The sequence below is a fragment of the Elephas maximus genome, chromosome 18 (genome assembly GCF_024166365.1).
Source record: "Elephas maximus indicus isolate mEleMax1 chromosome 18, mEleMax1 primary haplotype, whole genome shotgun sequence".
Lineage (NCBI taxonomy): Eukaryota > Metazoa > Chordata > Mammalia > Proboscidea > Elephantidae > Elephas > Elephas maximus.
In genome coordinates, this window is record NC_064836.1 from 11,148,685 (window position 1) to 11,174,616 (window position 25,932).

At 41.1% G+C, this 25,932-nt stretch overlaps 1 protein-coding gene across 6 annotated transcripts in view; it reads left to right on the forward strand.

Annotated features, from left to right (window-relative positions):
• The window catches only part of PPP1R12B (protein phosphatase 1 regulatory subunit 12B), a 266,457-nt gene that overhangs the window by 163,720 nt on the left and 76,805 nt on the right, over positions 1-25,932 (forward strand). Inside the window, exon 20 of one of the 6 annotated variants that reach the window (XM_049858427.1) lies at positions 1-25,932. This exon is cut by the window's right edge and continues 7,532 nt beyond it. The exons of the other annotated variants lie outside the window; for them this stretch is intronic. Coding sequence (XP_049714384.1) covers positions 1-117 — 117 coding nt within the window. The 3' untranslated portion in view covers positions 118-25,932. 6 annotated transcript variants of the gene reach the window in all.

Genomic DNA, 25,932 nt, shown 5'->3' on the forward strand with positions numbered 1-25,932 from the left:
GATTCTTCTATGGAATGGCAGCCAGGCACCATCCAGTTCTTCTGGTCTCGTGGCAAAGAAGGCAATTATTCATGGAGGCAGTTAGCCACACATTCCATATCCTCTTCCTGTTCCTGACTCTTCTTCGCCCCTGTTGTTCCAGGTGAATAGAAACCAATTATTGTACCTTGCTAGTTTTTGAGACCCCAGGCATTGAACTAGGAGGTAGAACAGAAGCACTAAAGATGTTATTAAGCCAAATAACTGGGATGTCCCGTGAACCCGTGACCCTAAACCTCCAAATTTGCTTTTCTTGAAACCAAATCCCATGAGGTTTTTGGTTGTACATAAGCAGCCTCAGCAGCTACTCTTTTTTTCTTTTCACTCTGTTGTCATTGTTATAAATATATCTATCACACAGCTTTTGTCAATTCAACTTTTTGCAGGTGTACAACTTATTGACAGCAATAGAATACTCAGCTATGCAGCGCTACCCATATCAGTGTGATCTTTCTATCACTGTTAACCAGCTTTTCCCCTTCCCCCTGCCCCTGGTAACCACTAATGAACTTTGGTCTCTATACATTTTCCTTTTCTTGTCTTTTTATGTAAGTGAGGTCATACAGTATTTGTCCTTTTGTTACTGACTTATTTCACCCAGCATAATGTCTTCCAGCTCTATCAATACTGTAGCATGTATCAAGACTTCATTTCTTCTACTGGCTGAGTAGTACTTCATCGTATGTATATACCACATCTTGTTTACCTGTTCATCTGTTGATGAGTATTTAAGTTGTTTCCACTTTTGGCTAATGTGAATAGTGCTGCAGTGAACACTGATGTACAAGTCTCTGTTTGAGTCTCTGCTTTCAAGATTTTTGGGTATATACCTAGAAGTGGAATTGCTGGGCCATATGGTAGTTCTATTTATAGTTTTTTGAGGAACTGCCACTCTTTTCCACAATGGCTGTACCATTGTGCATTCCCGTTCCAATTTCCCCGCATCCTCACCAACATTTGTTATTTTTGCTTTTTATCTTACCCAGGAGTGAAATGGTATCTCATTGTGGTTTTTATTTGTATCTCTCTGATGGTTAATGATGCTGAGCATCTTTTCATGTGTTGGTGGCTATTTGAATGTCCTCTTTGGTGAAATGTCTATTCAAGCCTTTTGCCCATTTTATGATTGGGTTATTTGTCTTTTTGTTATTAAATTGTTGAGGTTATTAGATTCTTTTCAGATATATGGTTTTGGAAATTATTTTCGCAGTCGGTACTTGCCTTTTTACTTTCTCAGGATATATTTAATAACCCATACTGAAAATCAACAACTGCCTCATTTTTAGCAGAGGAAATAGAAATAGTATATTGTGTCGTTGGCCTGCCCATTATTTTAGTCAAGACCCAAAACAGTCAACAATGGCCTTCCAAAAAACCATGCCTGTAATGAGTAATGGTGACATAGGTGAGAATTGTCTACCCCTGGTTAGAGCTGGGGCTGCTTCATCAAGATGGGCTGTGTTATGTGCAAATATTAGTATATAGAGGCTCCCTTGAGGGAGAGCATGTGCAAATAACTCTCAGATCCTTCAAGAGGCTTGTAAAAGCTTTTGGAGACAAGAAGAGTGACTGTAGGAAACTCCCTAGGGGAATTATAAGACATCTAGACAGAGAATCTGAGTAATAGATTACAGACTATTGAAATGGACTCTGATCCCTAGAGGGGTATCCAAAACCCCAAACCTGTTGCCATCAAGTCAACTCTAACTCACAGCAACTCTATAGGACAGACTAGAACTGCCCGCACAGAATTTCCAAGGCTGTAGCCTTTGCGGAAGCAGACTGCCGCAACTTCTCCCCCGGAGTGGCTGGTAGGCTCGAACTGCTGACCTTTCAGTTAGCAGCCAACACTGAGACACTGTGCCACCAGGGCTCTATACATGCCATTTAGTCCATCAAGGGAATTATGACAAGGAAGGTTTTATTGTCAGGGAGCATCTTTTGTCAGTGAAAATCTTTGCCTTTCTAAACTACTTGGTATTGGAAAATCCTAGCTCAGGCACCAAGTAAGGAAAGTTAAAAGGCCCTTGATGCAGTGCTTTCCTGAGAATTTCATTTTAGTGCCATTGACTTAAAATTAATGAAAAGACTTTCTGATTGGTGAGGAAAACCAGAGACTGTTGAGGATTGGCATGAAAGCCATTTGTCAGGCTGAAAAATATTCCACTCATCCAGTTGCTTGAGGCGCCTGCCAGTGTTTACCATATGCCAGGCAGACGCCACTGTGAATCCAAGAGAAGTGTGAACAACCCATTATCTCTAGACAGGTAGCTTTGAATGTATGTAGACCAGCCAGGGTTGGTACGGGCACATTCCAGGTGTCCGTCTCCAGCCTAGCCAACAATGTAGAAGGGAAGACTGATTGAGAGTCAGCACAGGGTGGGGCATCCTTTTTTGAAAAAGCATTATGTTTGCTTGCTTCGTTGCTCCAGCTTATTTCAGTGAAGCTATTACCTGTTTTCCTCCCCCTGAGCACTCTATTCTAACACGAGAAGGCAGGATGCCATTATCTGTATAGGCCCACAGAGCATCATACCTGGTCAGGCCCAGTGTAAATTGCTGCAGTGCTACCTTCAAGACCATCAGCAGTATATATGGCCACTCCCACTGCGCCACCTCCAAGTCCACCCGTCAGACAGCAGAGTTGACTTGGCTTGTGGCTCAGATGAGCCACCCAGAGGAGGGCATTCTGTTGAAATGGCACTTTTAGCTGATCAGCGTGGATAGTGATGAGGAGCCAGGACAATCCTTTCTTTCCTGGTTTTTTGGTTCAGTAAAATGGTACCTGCTATTGTGGCCACATCAGCTTCCTTTCCTCTCTTGGCTTGCTCCTTAAGAGTGGTGGGGTCTATTATTTTTAATGTTAACTCTCCCCAAGACCCTGAAATCTAATTTTTTTAAACTGAGATATAATTTATAACCAATAAAATGTACAGATCTTAAACGGATCATTTTATGGGTTTTGAGAGTTGTATCCTTGATTATAAAAACAGTCTCTGATGGGTTTTGGGTTATCCGTGATTATAACCACCATCCAAATCAAGATTATAGAACTTTTTTGTTGCCTTAAAAAGTTCCCTCAAGCCCCTTTTCCAGTCAGTTCTCTGCCTAAAGACCCACCGTAGATGAGATCTGTCACCATAAATTACTATTTCCTGTTCTTGAACTTCACATGTGTAGAATCATTCATTAATAATATCTCATTTTAAGAGTAGATAGGAAACTTCAGTGGTTATTATCTCTATCTTATGCCTCCAGTCAGAGTTAGAGCTAAAATGATTCCAAAATTTTTTTCCCCCCTTCTTAAAGGTGTCCAAAGAAGATTCTTCAACCTCTGTCCCCTATTATCAGTAACAACAGCATGGTTAAGAAGACTTTTCTGTTGTTTAACCTAATTATCTGTTAACATCATTGAAGTCCATTTCCTTTTTTTTTTTTTTAATGTACCGAATCTAGAAAATGTAGCCATCATTTATACACAGGTAGGATTTATGCCCAGAAATGGTTCTGATATTTGTTATCAATAGAGTGTGTGATAGAGGAGAAACCAGTTATACATTGAGGGCAACTTTGAGGAATGATGCTTGGAAGACTGGGGACTTTGCTTAAACCCAACATAGTGCATGGTTTTAGTCCAAACCCATCCTTCATTGGTACATTCATGAACCAGCGACAATGAATATATAAGTAAAAGACATAGCACCTCTGTGTTTAAAGCAATTCTATTTAGTCATTCTCATCAGGTGTAATCTCTGGAAGTTTTAATATATCCCTTGTCTTGCTAAGTGAAAAAAAAAAAACTGAATCTGAATATGAGGAAGTGAGTTATTGCAGTAAACCTAGTGCCGGGGAGTCAATTCTGACTCATAGCAACCCTATAGGACAGAGTAGAGTTTCCAAGGAGCGCCTGGTACCTGAAAATGGTTTTGTATTCAGGAGTATTTTTTTTTTTTTTTAAACAGGTAGTAACTGCACAGAATGTTTGCTGTGGTAGGCACAGGCACAGCGCAGAAGGCGATGGCCATTTGGGTTCTTTTCATCTTTTTTACCCACAGCTCTGGCTGCCTTCTTTTTGCTTAACATTGAGCTTTATCTACTGTATTCTTGTTGCCTCCCCCAGTATCAAGGATTGGCTCCTTTGGAGCTATTTCTCAAGCCAATCCTGTTGTATAATTGAATTTATCACTAGAGGGCACAAGTGGTCAACAGAAAAGATAGTGAACAAGCAGAATGGTATCTTAAAGAAGCTGAGCAAAAGACAAATTGTTTTTATTTTAAAAGAATTTTTAAAATTATATTTTAGATGAGGGTTTACAGAGCAAATTAGTTTCTCATTAGACAATTAACACACATATTATTTTATGACATTGGTTGCCACCCCCGCAACATGTCAACACTTTCCCCTTCTCGACTTTGGGTTCTCTTAAAGGAATTTTTGAAGAACCCAGTACAATGTAGTAAAGTCTTGCCTCCCAACTTTTGGTATCTTAGAATTAGAAGGAAATTCAGAGATAACGTGGTTTAGAAACGTCATTTTACAATTAAGAAAACTGAGGCCTCAAGAAGTAAAGGATTGTTTAGGGCCATACAAGCTCTCCTAGGTGAACACCCTGTACTCTGCATCAGGGAACCTTTTTGTTTGATTGTGGTGAAGCAGACCCCAAATTAGGGCTTCCATCATTTTCCATTCCCTATTTATCCATTTGGTTTTTTTACTCAGTAGGTTGCATATTCAAATTGACTTGCTAGTAGCATCTCACCTCCTTGAGCGAAGGAAGATCTTCTTGAAGGACAACTTAAAAGCCTACTCGGAGTATCAAGACTCGCTGGGTAGAGCATCAGCATTCTGCTACTGTCCTTGACATAGGTGGGTAGGTTATCTGTCAGGAAGTAAGAATTTCCATACTATAGTTAGGAAAGTGCTTCTTTTTTTTCTAAAATACCTGTTTCTTTTATGGAATCAGGCAGCACTCAATCGGAACAGCATCACTGAAACTTTACCCCTAAAGTCAGCAGCTACCCATCCCAGTCCAGACTGGAACCCACAGACGTGGATTACTAATTATCCCTCAGAATGCATTGGTAAAGAAGGTCCTGTTAAGAAATTACTAATTCACGGATATCAAGATATCTGCCTTAGATCTTTGTAAAACTATTCCAAGAGAGATAATCAATTAAACGTAAAGTTTTCAAACTAAATGAAAGAGAGAAAAGAGCTGAAATTTGTTGGCAAAGCTTGGTTTTGAACTTAGATTTAACAGAAAATAAAAGTTGGCTTGAGAGCCACCTGACCCTAGAAATGTCTCTAATACTAAAAGTCACTAAGTCATGTCTTAGTTATCTAATGCTGCTATAATAGAAATACTACAAAAGGGTGACTTTAATAAACAAATTTATTTTCTCACATTTTAGAAAGCTAGAATTCTGGATTAGGGTGCCAGCTCTAGGGGAAGGCTTTCTCTCTTTGTCAGCTCTGGAGGAAGGCCCTTGTCTCTTTGAGCTTCTGATCCTGGGTGATCTTCACGTGGCTGGCATCACTCTTCCCTCATAGCTCCTCTGCTTGCTTGTTTAATCTCTTTTATATCTCAAAAGAGATTAACTCAAGATACACCCTGCAGTATGGTGAGTTATTTAATATGGCCCTAAATTTTTTTTTTTTTTTAGCCATAGTCTTTGAGACTCTCACAGCGATTGGGTGGGACTATGCAAATAAGGCACCTGTGGTCCACCAAGGGAATTGGACATCTTGCTGCTAATGCAAATAAGCTATATAGAAACCTAACGAGGGGATTGGTCAGTTTTGCCATCCCACCAGGCTTAAAAGAGAGCCAGTCCCAAAGCAGAGGGGGACCTGACTACCACCAAGAAAGAAGAGCCAGGAGTGGAGCACATCCTTTGGACCTGGGATCCCGGCGATGAGAACCTCCTCGACCCTGGAGCTGTAACACCAGAGACAGTGAGAAACAGCAAGAAGCAGCAGCAGAGAAACAGAGGCAGCAAAGGCAGCAGAACCAGGAGACCTGCAGGAGATGGCTCAGTGGGCTTCCCAGGCCATGGAGTGAAAGAACTAAGTGCTTTGGGCAGGAGGCTTCTTGGCAGAGTGGGGTGCCTCCAGGCACTTACTGGAGGAGCTAAAGAACTTTGTAACACTTGCCCAAGGAGGGCAGAGGAAGGCTGGCCCAAGAGGCCTGAAGGACGGAAGGCCAGAGACCTGCCTTCAGCATGGCTGAGGAGAGGCTGTCCTCATTGAAGAACTATATCCTGAGCTTTCCTGAACTTGAATTGTAACCTGTTACTTCCCTAATAAACCCCATAACTGTGCGTATGGTCTGTGAGTTCTGTATGGCCATTGTAACAAATTATTGAACCCAGCAGAGAAGTAGAGAGTGCTGTGGGAGGGATGGTTTGTGCCAGAATTGGCAAAAAGGTTGGAGAGAGGAGGTATGTCTAATCTCTGCCTCATAGGAATCAGCCTTGGGCTGTTGATGCTATAAAGCCTCCACTCCCATTCCCTTTTTACACACCCTACACTAATCCCATCTCATTAACTACCCATTCCCAAACGAGATTGTAACCACAGGAATAACCCCAAGGTTAGAATTCACAACATATATTTTTAGGAGACGTAATTCAATCCATGACATTTCACCCTTTGGTCCCCCAAAGTTCATGTCCTTACCACATACGAAATACATTCATCGCATCACATCCTCCCAAAAGTCTTAAATCAACTCCAAGTCCAAAATCTCATATTTTGAATCATCTAAATCAAATATGGGCGAGACTTTAGGTGTATTCCATCCTGGGACAAAATTCCTTTTCATCTGTAAACCTGTGAAATCAAACTACAATTTATCTGTTTCCAAAGTACGATGGTGGAACAGGCACCAAGCAAGTCCAAACCCGAGCAGAACAAATTACATTAGCTTTTGTCAAGTCTTGAAAATAATCCTCTGTTCTCTGAGACCATCTAGGCAATGGTCCTACCCTCCAGACTCTGGGTGTTGGCCATGTTCTCTGGATTCTGGATGAAGGCTCTTTGGCCCTGGGCTTCAGCTCTGCCTTCCAGGCCCACTGGGATGGAAACTCTGGTTCCTTGGCTTTGGGTGCCCTCATTCTCCTAGTCCATCTGAGTGGTGACCCCACTTCCTCAACCCCAGCAGGCCCCCATTCTTATACCCCTTGAGCATGGCAGCCAAGCCCCCTCAGCTGTAGGCAGTGGCTCCACCCCTGGCACACCTTAACAACAGCCCCACACTCCAGAACTGAGTTGAGTCAAGATCCAACTCTTTGAAACCTAGGAGGCTGTAGCCTTTCAGATCCAGGAGACCTTGGCCCCACCCTTTGAAACTGAGAAGGCCCTGCTTCCTGTGCTTCTTCCAGCAGTTTACTGATCTCCAAGCTGCTTCAGGGATGGTACTTTCCTTTTTTTGGAGGACAATAGATATAGCTCCTTTAGCCTGTTTCCTCCCTGTAGAATTCCAAGAGACAGTTTCCTTTCGTCCTGTCTCTGACTCCTTCAGTCTAAGCTGATGGATTTTCTGCTGTGGTGATTGGTTAGATCCATCAGTCATAGGCTTAATCTCTTTAACAAAAGTTTCCAGGACATGTGCCCTTAATTTGTACAGCAGAATTTCCCAAATCTTTAAGTTCTGTTTTCATTTTGCACAGTTCACTTTAGAGTCCAACTCTTTCCTCTCGTATTTTACTGTAAGTGGCAAGGAGAAGTCATGCGATCCCTTTAAGATGCTGCTTAGAAATTTCATCAACCAGATACCCAGGTTCATCACTTATAAGTTCAACCTTCCACCAAACATTTGAACATAATTTAGACAAATTCTTTGCCACTGCATAAAAAGCATCACCCTTCCTTCATTTTCCAGTCACGTGTTCATTATTTTCTTTTAAAATCTCACCAGAAGCATATTTAATGTCCACATTTCTAGCAACATCCTGTTGCTGACACCATGTGTATTCTCTAAGCCAACAGAGACTTTCTCTGTAGCTCTCCTCAATTCCTTCTGAATCTTCCCCAGAATTGCATTTGATCTCCATAATTCTACCAACAGTTTCTTCAAGGCAACCTAGGCTTTTACTGTTAGATATCTTTAAACTCTTACAGTCTTTCTGCATTTACCCCATTCCAAAACTGCTTCTACATTTTAGGTATCTGTTAGAGCAGCATGCCACTCTTCGGCTACCAAATTCTGTCTTAGTTATCTAGTGTTGCTGTAACAGAAATACTACAAATGGTTGGCTTTAACAAACAAACTTATTTTCTCACAGTTTAGGAGGCTAAAAGTCTAAATCCAGAGTACTGGCTCTAGGGGAAGGCTTCCTCTGTCAGCTTTGGAGGAAGGCCCTTGTCTCTTTGAGCTTCTTATCCTGGGTGATCTTCATGAGGCTTGGCATCACTCTTCCCCATCTCTGCTCTACTCTGCTCACTTGTTTAATCTCTTTTATATTTCAAAAGAGATTGACTCAAGATATACCCTACATTAATCCTGCCTCATTAACATAAAAAGACAACCCATTCCCAAATGGGATTGTAACAACAGGCATAAAGATTAGCATTTACAACACATTTTGGGGGACATAATTCAATCCATAACAATGCATTTCCCATTTTGTTGCACCTTCCCCTTTATAAGCTCCTCCTACTTATTCTTTCAACAAGTACTTTTAGGTGCCAGTTATGGTCAGGTACTTTTCTAGATGTTGGAGATATAACAGTGAACAAAACTGACCAAAAACGCTTGCGCCTGTGAAGTTTACATTCTAGTGGGGAAGGTTGTTTTTAGATGCTGTCAAGTTGGATCAGACTCATAGCAACCTTATGTGCAACAGAATGAAACTGCCCAGTCCTGCACCATCCTCACAACCGGTGCTATGTTTGAGCTCATTGTGGCAGCCACTGTGTCAGTCCATCTCATCAAGGGTCTTCTTCTTTTTTGCTGATCCTTTACCAAGTGTCTTAGGCTGGGTTCTCTAGAGAAGCAAAACCAGTAAAGCGTATAAATATATATATAAGGAGAGATTTATATCAGGTAAATGGCTCATGCAATAGTAGAGGTTGGAGTGTCCCAAGTCTGTGGATCAGGGTGGAGGCTTCTCTTGATTCATGTAGCTGCAGGGGTTGGCGAATCCAAGGTTGGTAGGTCAGAGAGCAGGGCTCTTGCTCACAGGCTGTGAAGATCAATGAATCCCAAGATTGGCAGGCAAGACCACAAGGCTTCTCCTGATTCATGTAGCTGCAGGAACTGGCGAACCCAAGATCAGCAGGTCGGGGAGCAGGACTCCTGCTCACAGGCTGTGAAGATTGATGAACCTCGAGATCAGCAGATAAGCTGATAACCCAAGTCCCAAGAACCAGAGGTCAGGTGAACAGGAGGCAGCTGCAGGACCCAGAGCGAGCAAAAAGCCAGAATGTCTGCTTATATTCGGATCCAGGCCACACCCCCAAAGGAAACTCCCCTTCAACTGACTGGCTAACTCACAGCAGATTCCATCATGGGAGGGATCACATATAAACACTGAGAATCGTTGCTCAGCCAAGTTGACACACAGTCTTAACCGTCGCACCAAGCATCATGTCCTTCTCCAGGGACTGGTCCCTCTTGATAACAGGTCCAAAGGAGCACTCTGGCTGTACTTCTTCCAAGACAGACTTGTTCATTCTGGCAGTCCTTGGTATAGTCAATATTTTTCGCCAGCACCATAATTCATTAATTCATCTTTGGTTTTCCTTATTCATAGTCAAGCTTTCACATGCACCTGAGTCCTCAAAGTGATATGTTTGCTTTTCAACATTTTAAAGAGGCCTTTTGCAGCAGATTTACCCAATGGAATACTTCGTTTGATTTCTTTATTGTTGTTTCTGTGGGTGTTGATTGTGGATCCAAGTAAAATGAAATCCTTGACAACTTCAGTCTTTTCTCCATTTATCATGATATTACTTATTGGTCCAGTTGTGAGGAGTTTTGTTTTCTTTATGTTGAGGTGTAATCCATACTGAAGGTTGAGGTCTTTGATCTTCATCAGTAAGCACTTCAAGTTCTCTTCGCTTTCAGCAAGCTAAGTTGTGTCAACTGCATATCACAGGTTGTTAGTTTTCTACCAGTCCTGATCCTCCATTCTTCTTCATATAGTTTAGCTTCTTGGATTATTTCCTCAGCAAATAGATTGAATAAGTATGGCAAACAGATACAACCCCGATGCACACCTTTCCTGATTTTTAACCACGCAGTACCCTCTTGTTCTGTTTTAACAACTGCCTCTTGGTCTATGTACAGGTTCTACATAAGCACAGTTTAGTGTTCCGGAATGCCCATTTTTCGCAATGTTACCCGTAATTTGTTGTGATCTGCATGGTCGAATGCCTTTGCGTAGTCAATAAAACACAGGTAAACATCTTTCTGGTATTCTCTACTTTCAGCCAAGATCCACATGACATCAGCAGTGATATCCCTCGTTCCACGTCCTGTTCTGAATCCGGCTTTAATTTTCTTTAATTCCCTGTTGATGTATTGCTGCAACCGTTTTTGAAGGATTGCAAAATTTTGCTTGCATGTGATATTAATGATATTGTTCAATAATTTCTGCATTCTGTTGGATCACCTTTCTTTGGAATGTACACAAATGTGAATCTCTTCCAGTCGGTTGGCCAGGTAGCTGTCTTCTAAATTTCTTGGCATAGATGAGTGAGCACCTCCAGTGTTGCATCTGCTTGTTGAAACATCACAATTGGTATTCTGTCAATTCCTGAGCTTGTTTTCTGCCAGTGCTTTCAGTGCATCTTGAACACGCATCACAGCAACACATAAGCCACCATAGTACAACAAACTGACAGATGCATGGTGAGTCAGGGACATAGACAATAAATAATAAATGTGTAAAATGTGGTGTGCTTGAAGGTGATAAGTGCTATGGAAAACTATATAGATCATGCTAAAAAGGAATAGAAGCAACAAGATGGAATGGGGGGATTGCCATTATAAGTAGAGTGGTCTGGATAGTCTTTACTGAGAAAGTATCATTTGAGCCTAGACTTAAAAGGAAGTAAGGTGAGGAACCATGTGGATATATGAGGGTAGGGTATTATATCCAGAGATAATAGCAGTTGCAAAGACCCTAGGCAGGAGTGTACCTGACATGCATAAGGACCAGTGAAGAGACAGATGTGGCTGGAACAGAATGAGCCAGGAGGTCAGACTAAGAGGGAGGACTTAAGGTGCTTTTTTATATATATATATGCATGCAAAAGCTAGACTATGAAAAAGGAAGATCAAAGAAGAATTGACACCCTTGAGTTATGGTGTTGGTAAGGAATATTGAATATACCATGAACTGCCAAAAGAACGAACAAATCTGTCTTGGAAGATGTATAGCCAGAATGCTTCTTAGAAGCAAGGATGGCGAGACTACATCTCACAGACTTTGGACATGTTATCAGGAGGGATCAGTCCCTGGAGAAGGACATTGTGCTTGGTAAAATAGAGGATCAGCAAAAAAAGAGGAAGACCCTCAACAAGATGGATTGACACAGTGGCTGCAACAATGGGCTTAAGCATAATAAAGATAGTGAGGATGGTGCAGGACCGGGCAGTGTTTTGTTCGGGTGTACATAGGGTCACTGTGAGTTGGAACCTACTTGATGGCACCTGTCTTAGTCATCTAGCATTGCCATAACAGAAGTACCACTAGTGGAAGGCTTTAACAAAGAAAAGTTTATTTTCTCACAGTAAAGTAGGCTCAAAGACCAAATTCAGGGTGTCAGCTCCAGGGGAATATTTTTTCTCTCTGTCAGCCTTCTCATCAGTCTTCCCCTGGTCGAGGAGCTTCTCAGGCTCAGGGACCTCAGGTCCAAAGGATGCTCTTTGCTCCTGGTACTACTTTCTTGGTGGTATGAGGTCCCCACTCTCTGCTTGCTTCCTTTTCCTTTTATCTCTTGAGAGAGAAAAGGTGGTACGGGCCACATCCCAGGGAAACTCCCTTTACATTGGATCAGAAGGTGACCTGAGCAAGGGTGGTGTTACAATCCCACCCTAATGCTTTTAAGTATGCAATTACAATCCCAAAATGGAGGACAACCACACGATGCTAGAAATTATGGCCCAACCAAATTGATACATTTTTGGGAGGACATAATTCAATCCATGACAGCACCTAACAACAACAACAGTAGGTTATTGGCTTTTGATCTGAGTCAGTGGGTAGCCATTGTGGAATTTTGAGCAAAAGAGTGGCACGATTATACTTGTATTTTAAAGGGTTACTCTGGGTGCTGTTTTGAGAATATGCTCCACAGGGCCATGGGACATAAGTAAGGAGGCTAATGCAGTAATTCAGGGAAAAACTGATGGTGGTTTGGACTGGGGTGATAGCAGACAGTAAAGATACTGACAATACATATATTCAGGATATATTTTGAAGTTTAGAATCAACAAGATTTACTGTTGGATTAATATAGGGTGAGAGAAACAGGAGCCAAGGTTGACACCAAGACATTCAGCCTGAGGCAACTGAAAGGATGAAATTTTCATTTACTGAGATGCAGAAGACATTAGGAGGAATAGATTTGGCAGGGGAAGAACAAGGGTTTGGTTTTGATTTTAGAAGTATTAAACCAGAATGCTCCTGAAAAGTGAGGAAGGCGAGACTTCAGCTTGTTTATTTTAGACAGATTATCAGGAAAGACCAGTTGCTAGAAAAAGATATCATGTTTGGTATACAGTCAGCGAAAACAACGGAAATCCTCAGTGAGATGAGTTGATACAATAGCCACAATGGACTCGAACATACCAACAATCATAAAGATGGCAAAGGACCGGGCAGCATTTCATTCTGTTATATGTAAGTCGGAGCCAACTTGATGGCAACTAACAACAACAACAAATTTAGTATGTCTGATTGACATTCACTGGGAAAAGTCATGAGAACAGTTGGATTTAGGAGTCTGGAGTTCAGATGAACGTACCGTTCATCTGGCTATGTAAACTTGGATTTCAGTAAACACAGGGACTGTATTTAAAACCATGAGATGGGATAAACTCCCTAAGAGAATCAGTATAGACAGAGAAGAGGTTCAATGATAGAGCCCCGGGTCACAACACAGTTAAAAGTGAGGGGAAAGGAAGAATCAGCAAAGGAAATTGAGGAGTTCTGAGAATTAAGTACGGTTTTCCAAAACAAAATCAAACAAAAAACACTCACAGAGCAGTAGGTGGTTTTGTCTTTCTACCGTTTTTTCTCAACTTGTGTAGGGATGTTACCCATGAAGCCTGCTTGGCCTGTTTATAAAAGCGCCATGCAGTGGTGTAGGAGAGCTGATGTCCCAGGGCATCCTCTGACATCTTTTGGAAAAGTCTGGGTGATTTTTTCTGACTCTCCAAATAAACTATTCTTTAAGAATGAATTAATACATAAATACATAACTGTAAAATCATATGATTCTAAGGTCAAGGTACTCCAAAAAGCCTTATTCTCATCCAGATTTAGGAGCTCACAGATTTGGAAAATAATTTGAATAAGTCTCAATCGCTTCTAACTACTGAAATGTATTAACATATTATCCCCACTTTAGAGATGAGGACACTAAGGAACAGAAAGGTTAAGTCATTTATCCAAAGTAGTTGAGTGGCGGAGTAGGGGGTTGAACCCAGCCACCTCTCTGCAAATCTCTTTAAGAGAGCTTTGAAGCCCAAGAGTGTCTGATGACTCTTGTTACATCAGAGGGATTCTGTTGATTAACCACGCCTGCAATGATTTTTTTTTTTTAAGTGGATTCACCTCTGGGTCCCCTTTGTTTTGCCTAATTTTCCTCAGCCATATTACATCTTTGAGCAACTAGCACTTCTATTTCAGTTAAGAAGAGACTTTCTTTGAAAAATTTATTTCTAAGTGCAATTGTATTATTAAAATCTGATTTAGCTGCGTGATGGCTAGAGTGACCATTGCAGACTTTGAATTTTAGAGCTTAAAGAAACTTTAAAGTCTGTCTAGCTAGCCTTCTCATTTTAAAAAATGACTAAGGCCTAGGGAGATTAAGTAATTTGCCAGGATCATATAGCTGTATTCCCACTCCATGGCTGTTACACTACCTTTAGTTGAATCTTTAGATCTGTTATGTATCTTATGTCGTATACCGTTATGACAAATATTATAGCATAGTGGTTAAGAGTACAGACCCAGGAGCTAGACTTCCTGGGTTCAAACCCCCGCTCTGCCACTCAACTACTTTGGATAAATGACTTAACCTTTCTGTTCCTTAGTGTCCTCATCTCTAAAGTGGGGATAATATGTTAATACATTTCAGTAGTTAGAAGTGATTGAGACTTATTCAAATTATTTTCCAAATCTGTGAGCTCCTAAATCTGGATGAGAATAAGGCTTTCTGGAATACCTTGACCTTAGAATCATATGATTTTACAGTTATGTATTAATTCATTCTTCAAGAATAGTTTATTTGGAGAGTCAGAAAAAATCACCCAGACTTTATAATTCCAGCATATATGTGTCTGTGTTCTGACATATACCTGGGGAATTTTGAGGAATAAGTTTCATACAGATTGTCGAAGTAGGGGGAAAAAAATGGATAGAAGAGAAAGAACAATGATTAGATGTTTCAAATTTTACTCAGAATTCTTTCAATACCTGATCAAATCAAGCCCCTACAAATTTCCTTGTCAGTCTAGTAGGCTTTCATTTTTATGCCTAAATTACCCCTCTCATTTATGCTCCTCTGCCAGAGTTTCTGAAAGTTTCAGTTTCATAGATCTTTACTGTTTTTCCCCACCCTCTTTCTTGGAATAAGTAACAGCCTTTTTTCTTATTTGCTTTAATTTTTTGCAACTTTGCTTCTGGCTGTTTGCTGGATATTTTCCCTCTCTCACACAGTATTTTTTAATCTTGCGAAGCCCTTTGATCTCCTGGAGGGCATCCAGCTATTTTCTGTCCACTCTCTACACTGGGCGATATATTTGCTGTTCTCCTTTTAGGTAAAATCCTAGGTCTGTTTTGCTTTCGCCTCTCTCTGGTGCCTGATTGCCTAATATGGTAAGGTATGTCCTAGACAAGACTGCACTGTTGAGATGGAACAACAGTTTGACTAAGTTTAAAGATGTGGTAGGTGAGCTATCAGAATTAATTATTTGTGTGGTAAAGTAATATATTTTAACAGTATACCCTATAAGAGCCGCAGGCCCCTTTTGTCTCTAGCAATGAAAGGAACAAAACACAGATTTTTCTTTCCTCAATCCATCTTCAGGCAGATAAGGACAAAAGGGAAGAGTAGTTAGCTTGCCCCCAGAATAAACGTGTTTTAAAGAGAAATTTTGAGAAACTGATAACATGATAATGCTTATAAGGACATAAGAAGTAGGGACAGGTTGAATAAGTGATGGCTATTAAACAGTTCTGTCGTAACCAGCCTCTGGGAGTTGGTAGGCATTCCACATGTAGAAAAGCAAGGGGTCCCGGATCTGTACAATTAATGACAATGGGCAGTCCCCAGAAAGGAGACAAAGATGGAGAAATGGCAACTAACCAGCTCTGTATGTGGGAAGCTGCCTTTTATCCAATGTGTACTGAAGAATTTTCTCCAGTGGTTGAGTCCACTTTGGCTGGAAGGATCTTTCCTCTCACTGTACATTGGCTCTTGCTTTGCAAACTGCAGTTTCTTAAAATACTGCAGATTCTGTGATTTTCTATATATGGGTCATACTTGTGCCTTGCTCTAGCCTAAGCTGTATAAACCATCTTAAGAACAAAGTTACTTTTGGAATCTTCCTTTTAAGGTCTCTATTAATTTTAGGTCATGCTGTTGCCAAGGAAATCTCTGTAATCAAAGCTCACATATATTCCTTTGAGACCCTGTAGTTTTGGAACCCACTGTGCCATTACATCAGTGAATTCCACTTTAATCTGAAATCTTTTTTCAGATAGAATAAATTGACCTTCAAGGTATCTGTTTGCGTTTCTCTCAAACATCTTAGCCAGAGACGCAGAAGGTTTATCAGCTACTAAGGATAGTAAACCTCTTGACCTTTTCTTCCAATTTCTTCCTTCTCTTGCTTCCATCAGCCTTCAAGGTATGAGTCTGTGTTAGTCACCTGTGACCTTGTCTTCCTTTGTTGGAGGGACAGTGATGAGCTTGAAATTCTGCTTGAACCTTTTTTTATGATTATAAAATGTAATACATTTCATTATTAAAAATTAGGAAGTACAGAAAAGTATAAAGCGGTGGTTCTCAAAAGCAGTGACATTTCTGGAGGGAGTCGTAAAAATGCGTAGGGGTACTTTTGGGGGTTACAGTGATGGGGGATGTCCACGTGCATCTAATAGTCAGGGACCAGAGATGCTAAGTGTCTTTCAACGTTCCGTGTAACAAACAAACGAACTTCCTTTAGCTCACTTGACTTCTGACTGTCTCACTGGACAGTCATGGAGATGAAAACCTGTCTATTATTTGAGTATAAAACCAAACTTCCTTTTACATATAAACTCTTTTTTTTTCCTGCTGAAAGTTCAACTACCATGTAAATTGGAGGAAAACTGTACCTAGTTTTACTCGTCGTTGGTGTCAGCTTCTTTGTATAATGACAACTTAAACAAGTCATTCTGCAGGTCTGCACTTGACCTCTGTCTTCATGATTCTGTGATGGGTCCAAGCCTCTGGCTGTCTTACGCCTTCTAGTGTCTTTGGGCCCAAGCATTTACACATTGAAATACACATTTTGTTATAAATTTATTTTATTTCTTCTTTATATTATTACTGATTTTTTATGATTTTAGCTAAGTTTTATATCTGTGAATTTTATTTCAGGGTGTAAGGGTGGGGTGTTAGAAAATATTTTTTGTAAAGAGGGGATCGTTTCTGCTATAAAGAACAAGAAAAAAAAATGCCTATAACCATACTACTCAGAGGAAGTAACTGGTAACATTCTGGTGAGTTTCCTAAAGCTTAAAAAAATAAAAATTCAAGACCAGCTAATGGCGTTCTTAAGAAAAGGATCATTTTCAACTTGAGCATTCCTGGGGCCCCATCATTACCTTGATGACAATGTCTTAAGGTTGTCTTCAAAGCAGTTGGGTTCAACTCTTTTATCAAAGTAGTCGGTACTGTGATGGCTTTGATCATAGACAGCCTCCAGGAATAATTGTTCCCCTTTCAGCCAGAGTTGAAGGGTTACCTTGGTTACAAAAGTATACATTTCTTCTGTTGATAGCAAGGCTGGAGAGCCTTAACCATGGCTTACGTTTAGCTAACATCAGCGGTCTAGCCCCAGGAATTGAGGTAGAAAGCTTAGTGTGGGATTTGCAGCTCCTTTTGAATAAATGGAGTGTTTATGGATTGCTGCAGCAGGAATGTTGAGCTTGAGGCACTAACAGATGTTGCTTTTGAAACTGTTGTTTTGGTAGTACCTAAAGAGGATTAGTTGGGGTGAGAATGTGAAGATAAATGGTTACAACCCACCAGTTTTAATTTTTCTCCAGTCCATCTCAGTTTTTAATGAAGTTCAAGAATCAGATAGCAGCCATTTAGTAACATGAGTCTCTTTCATGGCGAAGCCATAGTTTTGTATCCAACTATCCCTTAAGGTACATAAATGTTCACACAGGTGTGCCTTAACAGAGTGCGTGGTTTTAAAAATGCTTGACTTTTCTTATGCTTTAAAATGTGTTTACATTTTCTTACAACCTGAACCCTTATATACTAAAATACGCTAATGTTATTGGCTACTAAGAGGAAAGAAAGGACATTTTAGAAAACCACTGCAAATTAGTACCTCAAAATAAAATATCGATTATGTTCTTGAAGCTTATATTGTTGTTGTTACCCACCGTCAAGTCAGCCCCTGACTCATGGTGACCTCATGCGCAATGGAACAAAACACTGTCCGGTCTTGGGCCATCCCACCATCAGTTGAGCATCACAGTGATGTAATCCATAGAGTTTTCACTGGCTGATTTTCAGAAGTAGATCGCCGGGTCCTTCTTCCTAGTTGCCTTAGTCTAGAAGTTCTGCTGAAACCTGTTCAGCATCATAGCAATACTCAAGCCTTCACAGACGAACAGGTGGTACATTGGCTGGGAATCAAACCCAGGTCTCCCACCGCGAAGGTGCTGTATCTCTTGTTTCAGATTTTTTTTCTGGTGATAGATAGCATTTTAAGGGCAAAATAACATGTTTGGATGTTATATCACCAAATAAAACATGTTATACCTAAAGCTGATATTTAACATAGTTGGAGACTTTCAAAAGTGGTATGCCAAATTTGAGAGTCATAGGAGTGTCTATGGGGACTGCATGCCAAGTTTCTCATTTCTCCAGGTGTCTAGTATAGCTACTTGCTGGCTGTTGTGGAAGGGCCAACACTCTGCCTTCTTCTGAGGCCCATGGGGAGGGAAAATGTTGATGCCTATTTTCCAGTGGTATGTGGTGGAGTAGGGACCATGGCAGCAGAGCCAGCCGAGTCTTCATCTTTGGCACATAATGCTGTGTATATCAGGAGTCAGCAAGCCATTTCTGAAAAAAGTCCAGATAGTGAATATTTTTGGCTTTGCAGGCTATGTGGTCTGTTGTAATCTTTGCCATTATAGTGGGGAAGCAGCCATAGACATTATGTAAACAAATGGTCATGGCGATATTCCAATAAAACTTTATTTACAAAAGCAGGCCGGTGGACCTGGATTTGGCCTATGGGTCAGGCAGGCCACAGTTTGCCAGCCCCTGTTCCAGGTTATTGATTCAGAAAGTATTTGCTGATATCAACATGACTCCAAATGTCAGTTTTGTGTCTAAGCACTTCTCTGGTAATTCAGCAGTTTTTCCAATTCCCCTGATTCTTTAGTATCATCCATAGTTGAGGGGCAAAAAAAAGGTTTTTGTTTTTGTTTTTTCATTTAAGTGTGAATTCCAAGTAACTAGTCACACTTAGGAAACTCTGGTGGTGTAGTGGTTAAGTGCTATGGCTGCTAACCAAAGGGTCGGCAGTTTGAATCTGCCAGGAGCTCCTTGGAAACTCTATGGGGCAGTTCTACTCTGTCCTATACAGTCGCTGTGAGTTGGAGTCGACTCGAAGCACTGGGTTTGGTTTTTGGTTTTGGTTTAGTCACACTTAAATGAAAAAAAAAAAAATTTTTTTTCCCCCTCAACTATGGATGATATTAGGGCCAAAGATGAAGAAATAGAAGAGTTTTATCAGCTGCTGCAGTCTGAAATTGATCAATGCACTCAAGATGCATTGATAATTACTGGTGATTGGAATGCGAAAATTGGAAACAAAGAAGAAGGATCAGTAGTTGGAAAATATGGTCTTGGTGATAGAAACAACGCCAGAGATCGAATGAGAGAATTTTGCAAGACCAACGACTTCTTCACTGCAAATACCTTCTTTCACCAACATAAATGGCAACTATACACATGGATCTCGCCAGATGGAACACACAGAAATCAAATTGACTGCATCTGTGGAAAGAGATGATGGAAAAGCCCAATATCGTCAGTCAGGACAAGGCCAGGGGCCGATTGTGGAATAGACCATCAATTCCTCATATGCAAGTTCAAGCTGAAACTGCAGAAAATCAGAGCAAGTCCATGAGAGCCAAAATATGACCTTGAGTATATCCCCCCTGAATTTAGAGACCATCTCAAGAATAGATTTGACGCATTGAACACTAGTGAACGAAGAGCAGACGAGTTGTGGAATGACATCAAGGCCATCATACATGAAGAAAGCAAGAGGTCATTGAAAAGACAGGAAAGAAAGAAAAGAGCAAGATGGATGTCAGAGGAGACTCTGAAACTTGCTCTCGAACGTCAAGCAGCTACAGCAAAAGGAAGCATTGATGAAGTAAAAGGACTGAACAGAAGATTTCAAAGGGCGGCTCGAGAAGACAAAGTATTATAATGACATGCGCAAAGAGCTGGAGATGGAAAACCAAAAGGGAAGAACACACTCGGCGTTTCTCAAGCTGAAAGAATTGAAGAAAAAATCAAGCCCCAAGTTGCAATAGTGAAGGATTCCATGGGGAAAATATTAAACGATGCAGGAAGCATCAAAAGAAGATGGAAGGAATACACAGAGTCATTATACTAAAAAGAATGAGTCGATATTCAACCATTTCAAGAGGTAGCATATGATCAGGAACAGATGGTACTGAAGGAAGAAGTCCAAGCTGCTCTGAAGGCATTGGCAAAAAAACAAGGCTCCAGGAATTGATGGAGTATCAATTGAGATGTTTTAACAAACAGATGCAGCGCTGGAGGTGCTCACTTGTCTGTGCCAAGAAGTATGCAAGACAGCTTCCTGGCCAACTGACTGGAAGAGATCCATATTTATGCCTATTCCCAAGAAAGGTGATCCAACCGAATGTGGAAATTATAGAACAATATTATTAATATCACACACAAGCAAAATTTTGCTGAAGATCATTCAAAAATGGCTGCAGCAGTATATCGACAGGGAACTGCCAGAAATTCAGGCTGGTTTCAGAAGAGGACATGGAACCAGGGATATCATTGCTGATGTCAGATGGATCCTGGCTGAAAGCAGAGAATACCAGAGGGATGTTTACCTGTGTTTTATTGACTATGCAAAGGCATTCGACTGTGTGGGTCATAACAAATTATGGATAACATTGTGAAGAATGGGAATTCCAGAAGACTTAATTGTCCTCATGAGGAACCCTTACATAGATCAAGAGGCAGTTGTTCGAAAAGAACAAGGGAATACTGATTAGTTTAAAGTCAGGGAAGGTGTGTGTCAGGGTTGTATTCTTGCACTACAACTATTCAATCTGTATGCTGAACAAATAATCCGAGAAGCTGCACTATATGAAGAAGAACGGGGCATCAGGATTGGAGGAAGACTCATTAACAACCTGCGTTATGCAGGTGACACAACCTTGCTTGCTCAAAGTGAAGAGGACTTGAAGCACTTACTAATGAAGATCAAAGACCACACCCTTCAGTATGAATTACACCTCAACATAAAAAAAAAAAGAAAACAAAAATCCTCACAACTGGACCAATGAGCAACATCATGATAAATGGAGAAAAGATTGATGTTGTCAAGGATTTCATTTTACTTGGATCCACAATCAACTGCCATGGAAGCGCGGTCAAGAAATGAAAAGACGCATTCCATTGGGTAAATCTGCTGCAAAGGGCCTCTTTAAAGTGTTGAAGAGCAAAGATGTCACCTTGAAGACTAAGGTGCGCCTGACCCAAGCCATGATATTTTGAATCGCATCATATGCATGTGAAAGCGGCATGATGAATAAGGAAGACCAAAGAATTGACGCCTTTGAATTGTGGTGTTGGCAAAGAATATTGAGTGTACCATGGACTACCAAAAGAACTAACAAATCTGTCTTAGAAGAAGCACAACCAGAACGCTCCTTAGAAGCAAGGATGGTGAGACTGCGTCTTACATACTTTGGATGTGTTGTCAGGAGGGATCAGTCCCCGGAGAAGGACATCATGCTAGGCAGAGTATGGGGTCAGGGGAAAGGAGGAAGACCCTCAATGAGTAGGATTGACACAGTGGCTGCCACAATGAGCTCAAGCATAACAACGATTGTAAGGATGGCACAGGACTGGGCAGTGTTTCATTCTGTTGTGCATAGGGTCACTATGAGTCGGAACCGACTCGACGGCACCTAACAAGAACAACAACCACAGTTACTTGGAGAGAACAGAATTATATATTCAAGTTTTATTCCACAAAATAAAATTTTGTTTCACTTTAAAAAATTAGTTTGGGGGCAAGGGAAGTCATCAGTTTGGAAGGATACATGTCATTTGTTCTCCCTTGGAAAAGCACTGATGAGTTTTGATTATGACACAGGAAACAAGCTCTGAAGCTTCCTGAATGAGGGCGTAATGTAGGGAGTGGAGAGTGGCTTCCATGTCATTTTAGATGCAGTTTCTCTGTTCTGTTTCAGCTCGGTACGCTTTGAGGAGAATGTCTAAAATGGTTTTCCCAGTGTGTCCCTATCTGTTTTTCTCATCTGATCCTATCCCTTCTTACCTCCCAAAGACCTGTCTGAGGTTAGCTAAGATTGCAGTTTGGGGACATGTAATCAAAGACATTTGAGAAATTCAGCTTTTTGTAGACAAGGCCATAAGTAAATGTGCCTTTAAGGCTCATAGATTCCTGCATGGGGCCTGTCAGAAGACTGTTAATTGCCGTCATTCACTTTAATTGCTGGTTGTCATTTGAATTCCTTAGTCTGGAGTAAGTTTTGGAGTTTATTAGTCTTTTTGCCTTGTCAACTTTCAGTCTACTAAATATATAGGAGGAAGTTTTGGGTTGCAGAGAGAGTGACAGAAATTTTCAAAGCTTTGACTCTGCTTATTTGAAATAATAGGTAAGAGGAGTGGATTTTTGGATAGAGAAACTCAAATCCTGATTCTTCAACAACTTTAAGAAAAAAGTGATGGAAGTTAACATTCATATATCATAGTAAGACTCATATCAGGAGTGGGAATTGAGCATGGATTGGCAGAATTAATCTCCTAAGTAAACAAAGCCAGATCCTTTCTGGAGAATAAGACTCTACCTAGTGTACAGCATGTTGTCTGAGAACGCCTCTCTTGGGTCATTGATACTATATAGTGCTGTGGAATAAAACCAATGAAATATTATTTGGGCAACTTATAAATCACTTCTAGCGTCCTTGACTTAGAGCTAAGAGCAAGTTCGGATACAGGCAGTCCCCGGGTTACAAACCAAATCCATCCCAAGTGTGTCTTTAAGTTGAATTTGTAGGTAAGCCGGGACAGGTACATACAGTTCTTATTTAGCCTTACTTTACCCTGGTGGCATAGTGGTTAAGAGCTATGGCTGCTAACCAAATGATCAGCAGTTCGAATCCACCAGACGCTCCTTGGAAACTCTATGGGACAGTTCTACTCTGGCCTATAGGGTTGCTATGAGTTGGAATCGACTTGACAGCAATGGGTTTGATTTTTGGTTTTAGTGCCAGAGGAGCCCTGGTGGCGCAGCGGTTAAGAACTTGGCTGCTGACCAAAAGGTTAGCAGTTCAAATCCACCAGCTGCTCCTTGGAAACCCTGTGGTGCAGTTCTGCCCTGTCCATAGGGTCTCTATGAGAACTGACTCTATGGGAGTGGGTTTGGTTTGGTCATTTTTTTGTTTTGTTCAGTGCAAGAAAAGCATCGAAGGCTCTTTAGTGATTTGAAAGTTGGGCCATGTGCAGCAAGTGATAGTGATTGTGATGAAGAATTTGTTGTGAGTAGGGGTTGGTTCATCATTTCAAAATGAGGGCAAGTTTATATAACATTAAAGGGCAAGTACCAGTTGTAAATTGGATGTTTGTAACCTGGGGACTTACTGTACTGATATGCAGCAAACGGAGCCATTTTCAATAATGATAACCTAATAAGTAAAGCTTCTCTAACAGTCTTTCTCAAACTTGTCAGTAAGAATCACAGGAGTCATTTGTTTATGATACAGATTTTCAGGCCTTTACCCTGGAGTTTCTGATTTAGCATGCTGGGCAAGGGGAGGTGTGGAGAGCTGAGGCCCTGGGCATCTGTCTTCTAAAAGTCCAGCAGGGGATGCTTAGCAGGCAAGTTTGACAAACGCTGTTCCTAGAGCTGTGACATTTAGGGATTGCTGACATCCCAGGTAGGTCATCATTAAAGAGTAGGATTATCTCTGGCACAGTAACGGAGATAGTGCCAACCCCTACTCTTCCCCCTCCTCCAGAAAGGCACATTTAACCCATAGAATACCAAATTCTCTAAGGCCCTCTAGGGCAATCTGATTCCACTCAGGATCAGCATGCATTTGTTCAACCAACAAATATTTATTAACTACCACTGTGCACTAAAAAAAAGAAATATGCAAGACAAGCAGAGTCCTGCTGTCTCGTAGCACTCCCATTTAATGGAACAGGAGATACTTCTGTTCATCACCTAAGCTGAGATGTCAAGTAGGCAGTTGAACATAGGAGCCTGGTGTTCAAGGGAGGTGTTAGAGCCAGAGATACAAACTTGGGAGTCATTGTCTTAAAGATGGTATTTAGAACCAGAGGACTGGGTAGAATCACCCAAGGAGAGAGTATAATTAAAGAAGAAAAAAGGGCCCATGACTAAAACCTGGATTACTCCAGGGCTGGCCTGAGACAGGAGCAGAAGTATTGCTTCCACTGTAACAGGAGAATATAAACAGATAAGTTGGTGGATCTGGTGCTGGCAAAATGAGGTAGTTCTAATCTGGCTTATTGTGATACACACATGCACACACACACACACCCTCCATACCTAGAGATCAGTTAAAGTTGGAGCCTATTGGAATCCAGATGAAAAATAATGAACAAGGATTCTTATGGTAGGTATGGACCAAAGTCAAGAAATTTCAGAAATATGAAAACTCAGCAGGATTTGTTATTTAACTAGATGTGGAGGACGAAGCATAAAGAAGAGCCTAGGGTCACTGGGAGGCTGCATGGGATAGTAGAACCAGTATTAGATTTGGAGTCAGAAGACCTGCATCCAAAGCTGGTTCCAAATCCCATTAGCTGCATGGTTTTGGAGAAGCAATTTAACTTTTTTGAACTTCAGTTCTTTAATCTGTGAAAATGAGATTATTATCCCCACCTCATAGGCTCTGTATAAGGAGTGGCAATAATAATGTATTAAAAGTGCCTGGCTATAGTAATAACTGAAAGCTAGTGGTATGATGGAAACCCTGGCTGCATAGTGGTTAATTGCTATGGCTGCTAACCAAAAGGTCAGCAGTTCGAACCACCAGGCACTCCTTGGAAACTCTATGGGGCAGTTCTAATCTGTCCTGTAGGGTCGCTATGAGTCGGAATCGACTGGACAGCAGCGGGTTTGGTTTGGTTTTCGATTTAGTGGTATAATAGTACTTCACCGGCCTTTTTTTTTTTTCCTTTCTGTATGTTTGAGCTTTCGCACGTGTTATTTCCATTCCTTGGAATGCTCTTCCTCTCTCTTTACTGCCTCTTTCTCCTCCCACTCCATTTTTTTTTTGACACATATTGCCTTCCTTGACCTCTCTCCAGACCAGGCTAAGTACCCCTTGGTACCTTGAACTTAATCATTAATACACAGCACTAATCATACTATGTTGTATTTGCCCGTTAAACCAAATGCCTTGAAGGCAGGGTCTCTTTCTTGTTCATTATTTTACCCCCAGCATCTAGCAGAATACCTAGTATTTAATACGTTTTCTATTAATATTTGTAGAGCAATTAAATTAATGGCATTAGTGTTTCTCGTTATGATGACTACATGGATTATATGCCACTAATGAGGTTGAGAATTCAGAAGGAAAACATGTTTGGGGAGGAAGAAAATGGTTTTCTTCTGGGCATGCTGTGTTGGAGGAGTCTGTCAAACACAGGAAAGTACATGTTGTACAGGCAGTTAGACACATGGACCTGAAGTATGTGGAACTCCACAGCTAGAGATACAGCTTCGGAAGTCATCAGCCTGCTGGCAACAGTTTCAGGTTTGAAAGGGATGCTGTTTTCTGAGGATAACTTGTGGAGCAGTGGTTCTCAACTTTTTTCCTCCCCCATATTCTGAGGAATGTGGGCACTCACATGAGTTAACTGTGGTCCTCTATCTCAGTGATTCTGAAGCAGCGGCAAGAAGAAGGGGAGCACATTCCCCAGGGAGGCCTATCAGAATGTTTGTGGGTTGTGCTAAGGAGGACCACTGCTGTGAAAACAGAATAACAGACTGTTTAGAACAGAGCCCTAGGGCACCCCAGTGTAATGGACAGGCAGAGGAGGAGCAGCACCCATGAAAGAGATCAGTAAGGAAACATGGTCAGAGAACGAGGGGGAAAGCCAGAAAGCTATAGTGTTCCACCAGACAAGGAAGTGAAAAGTTT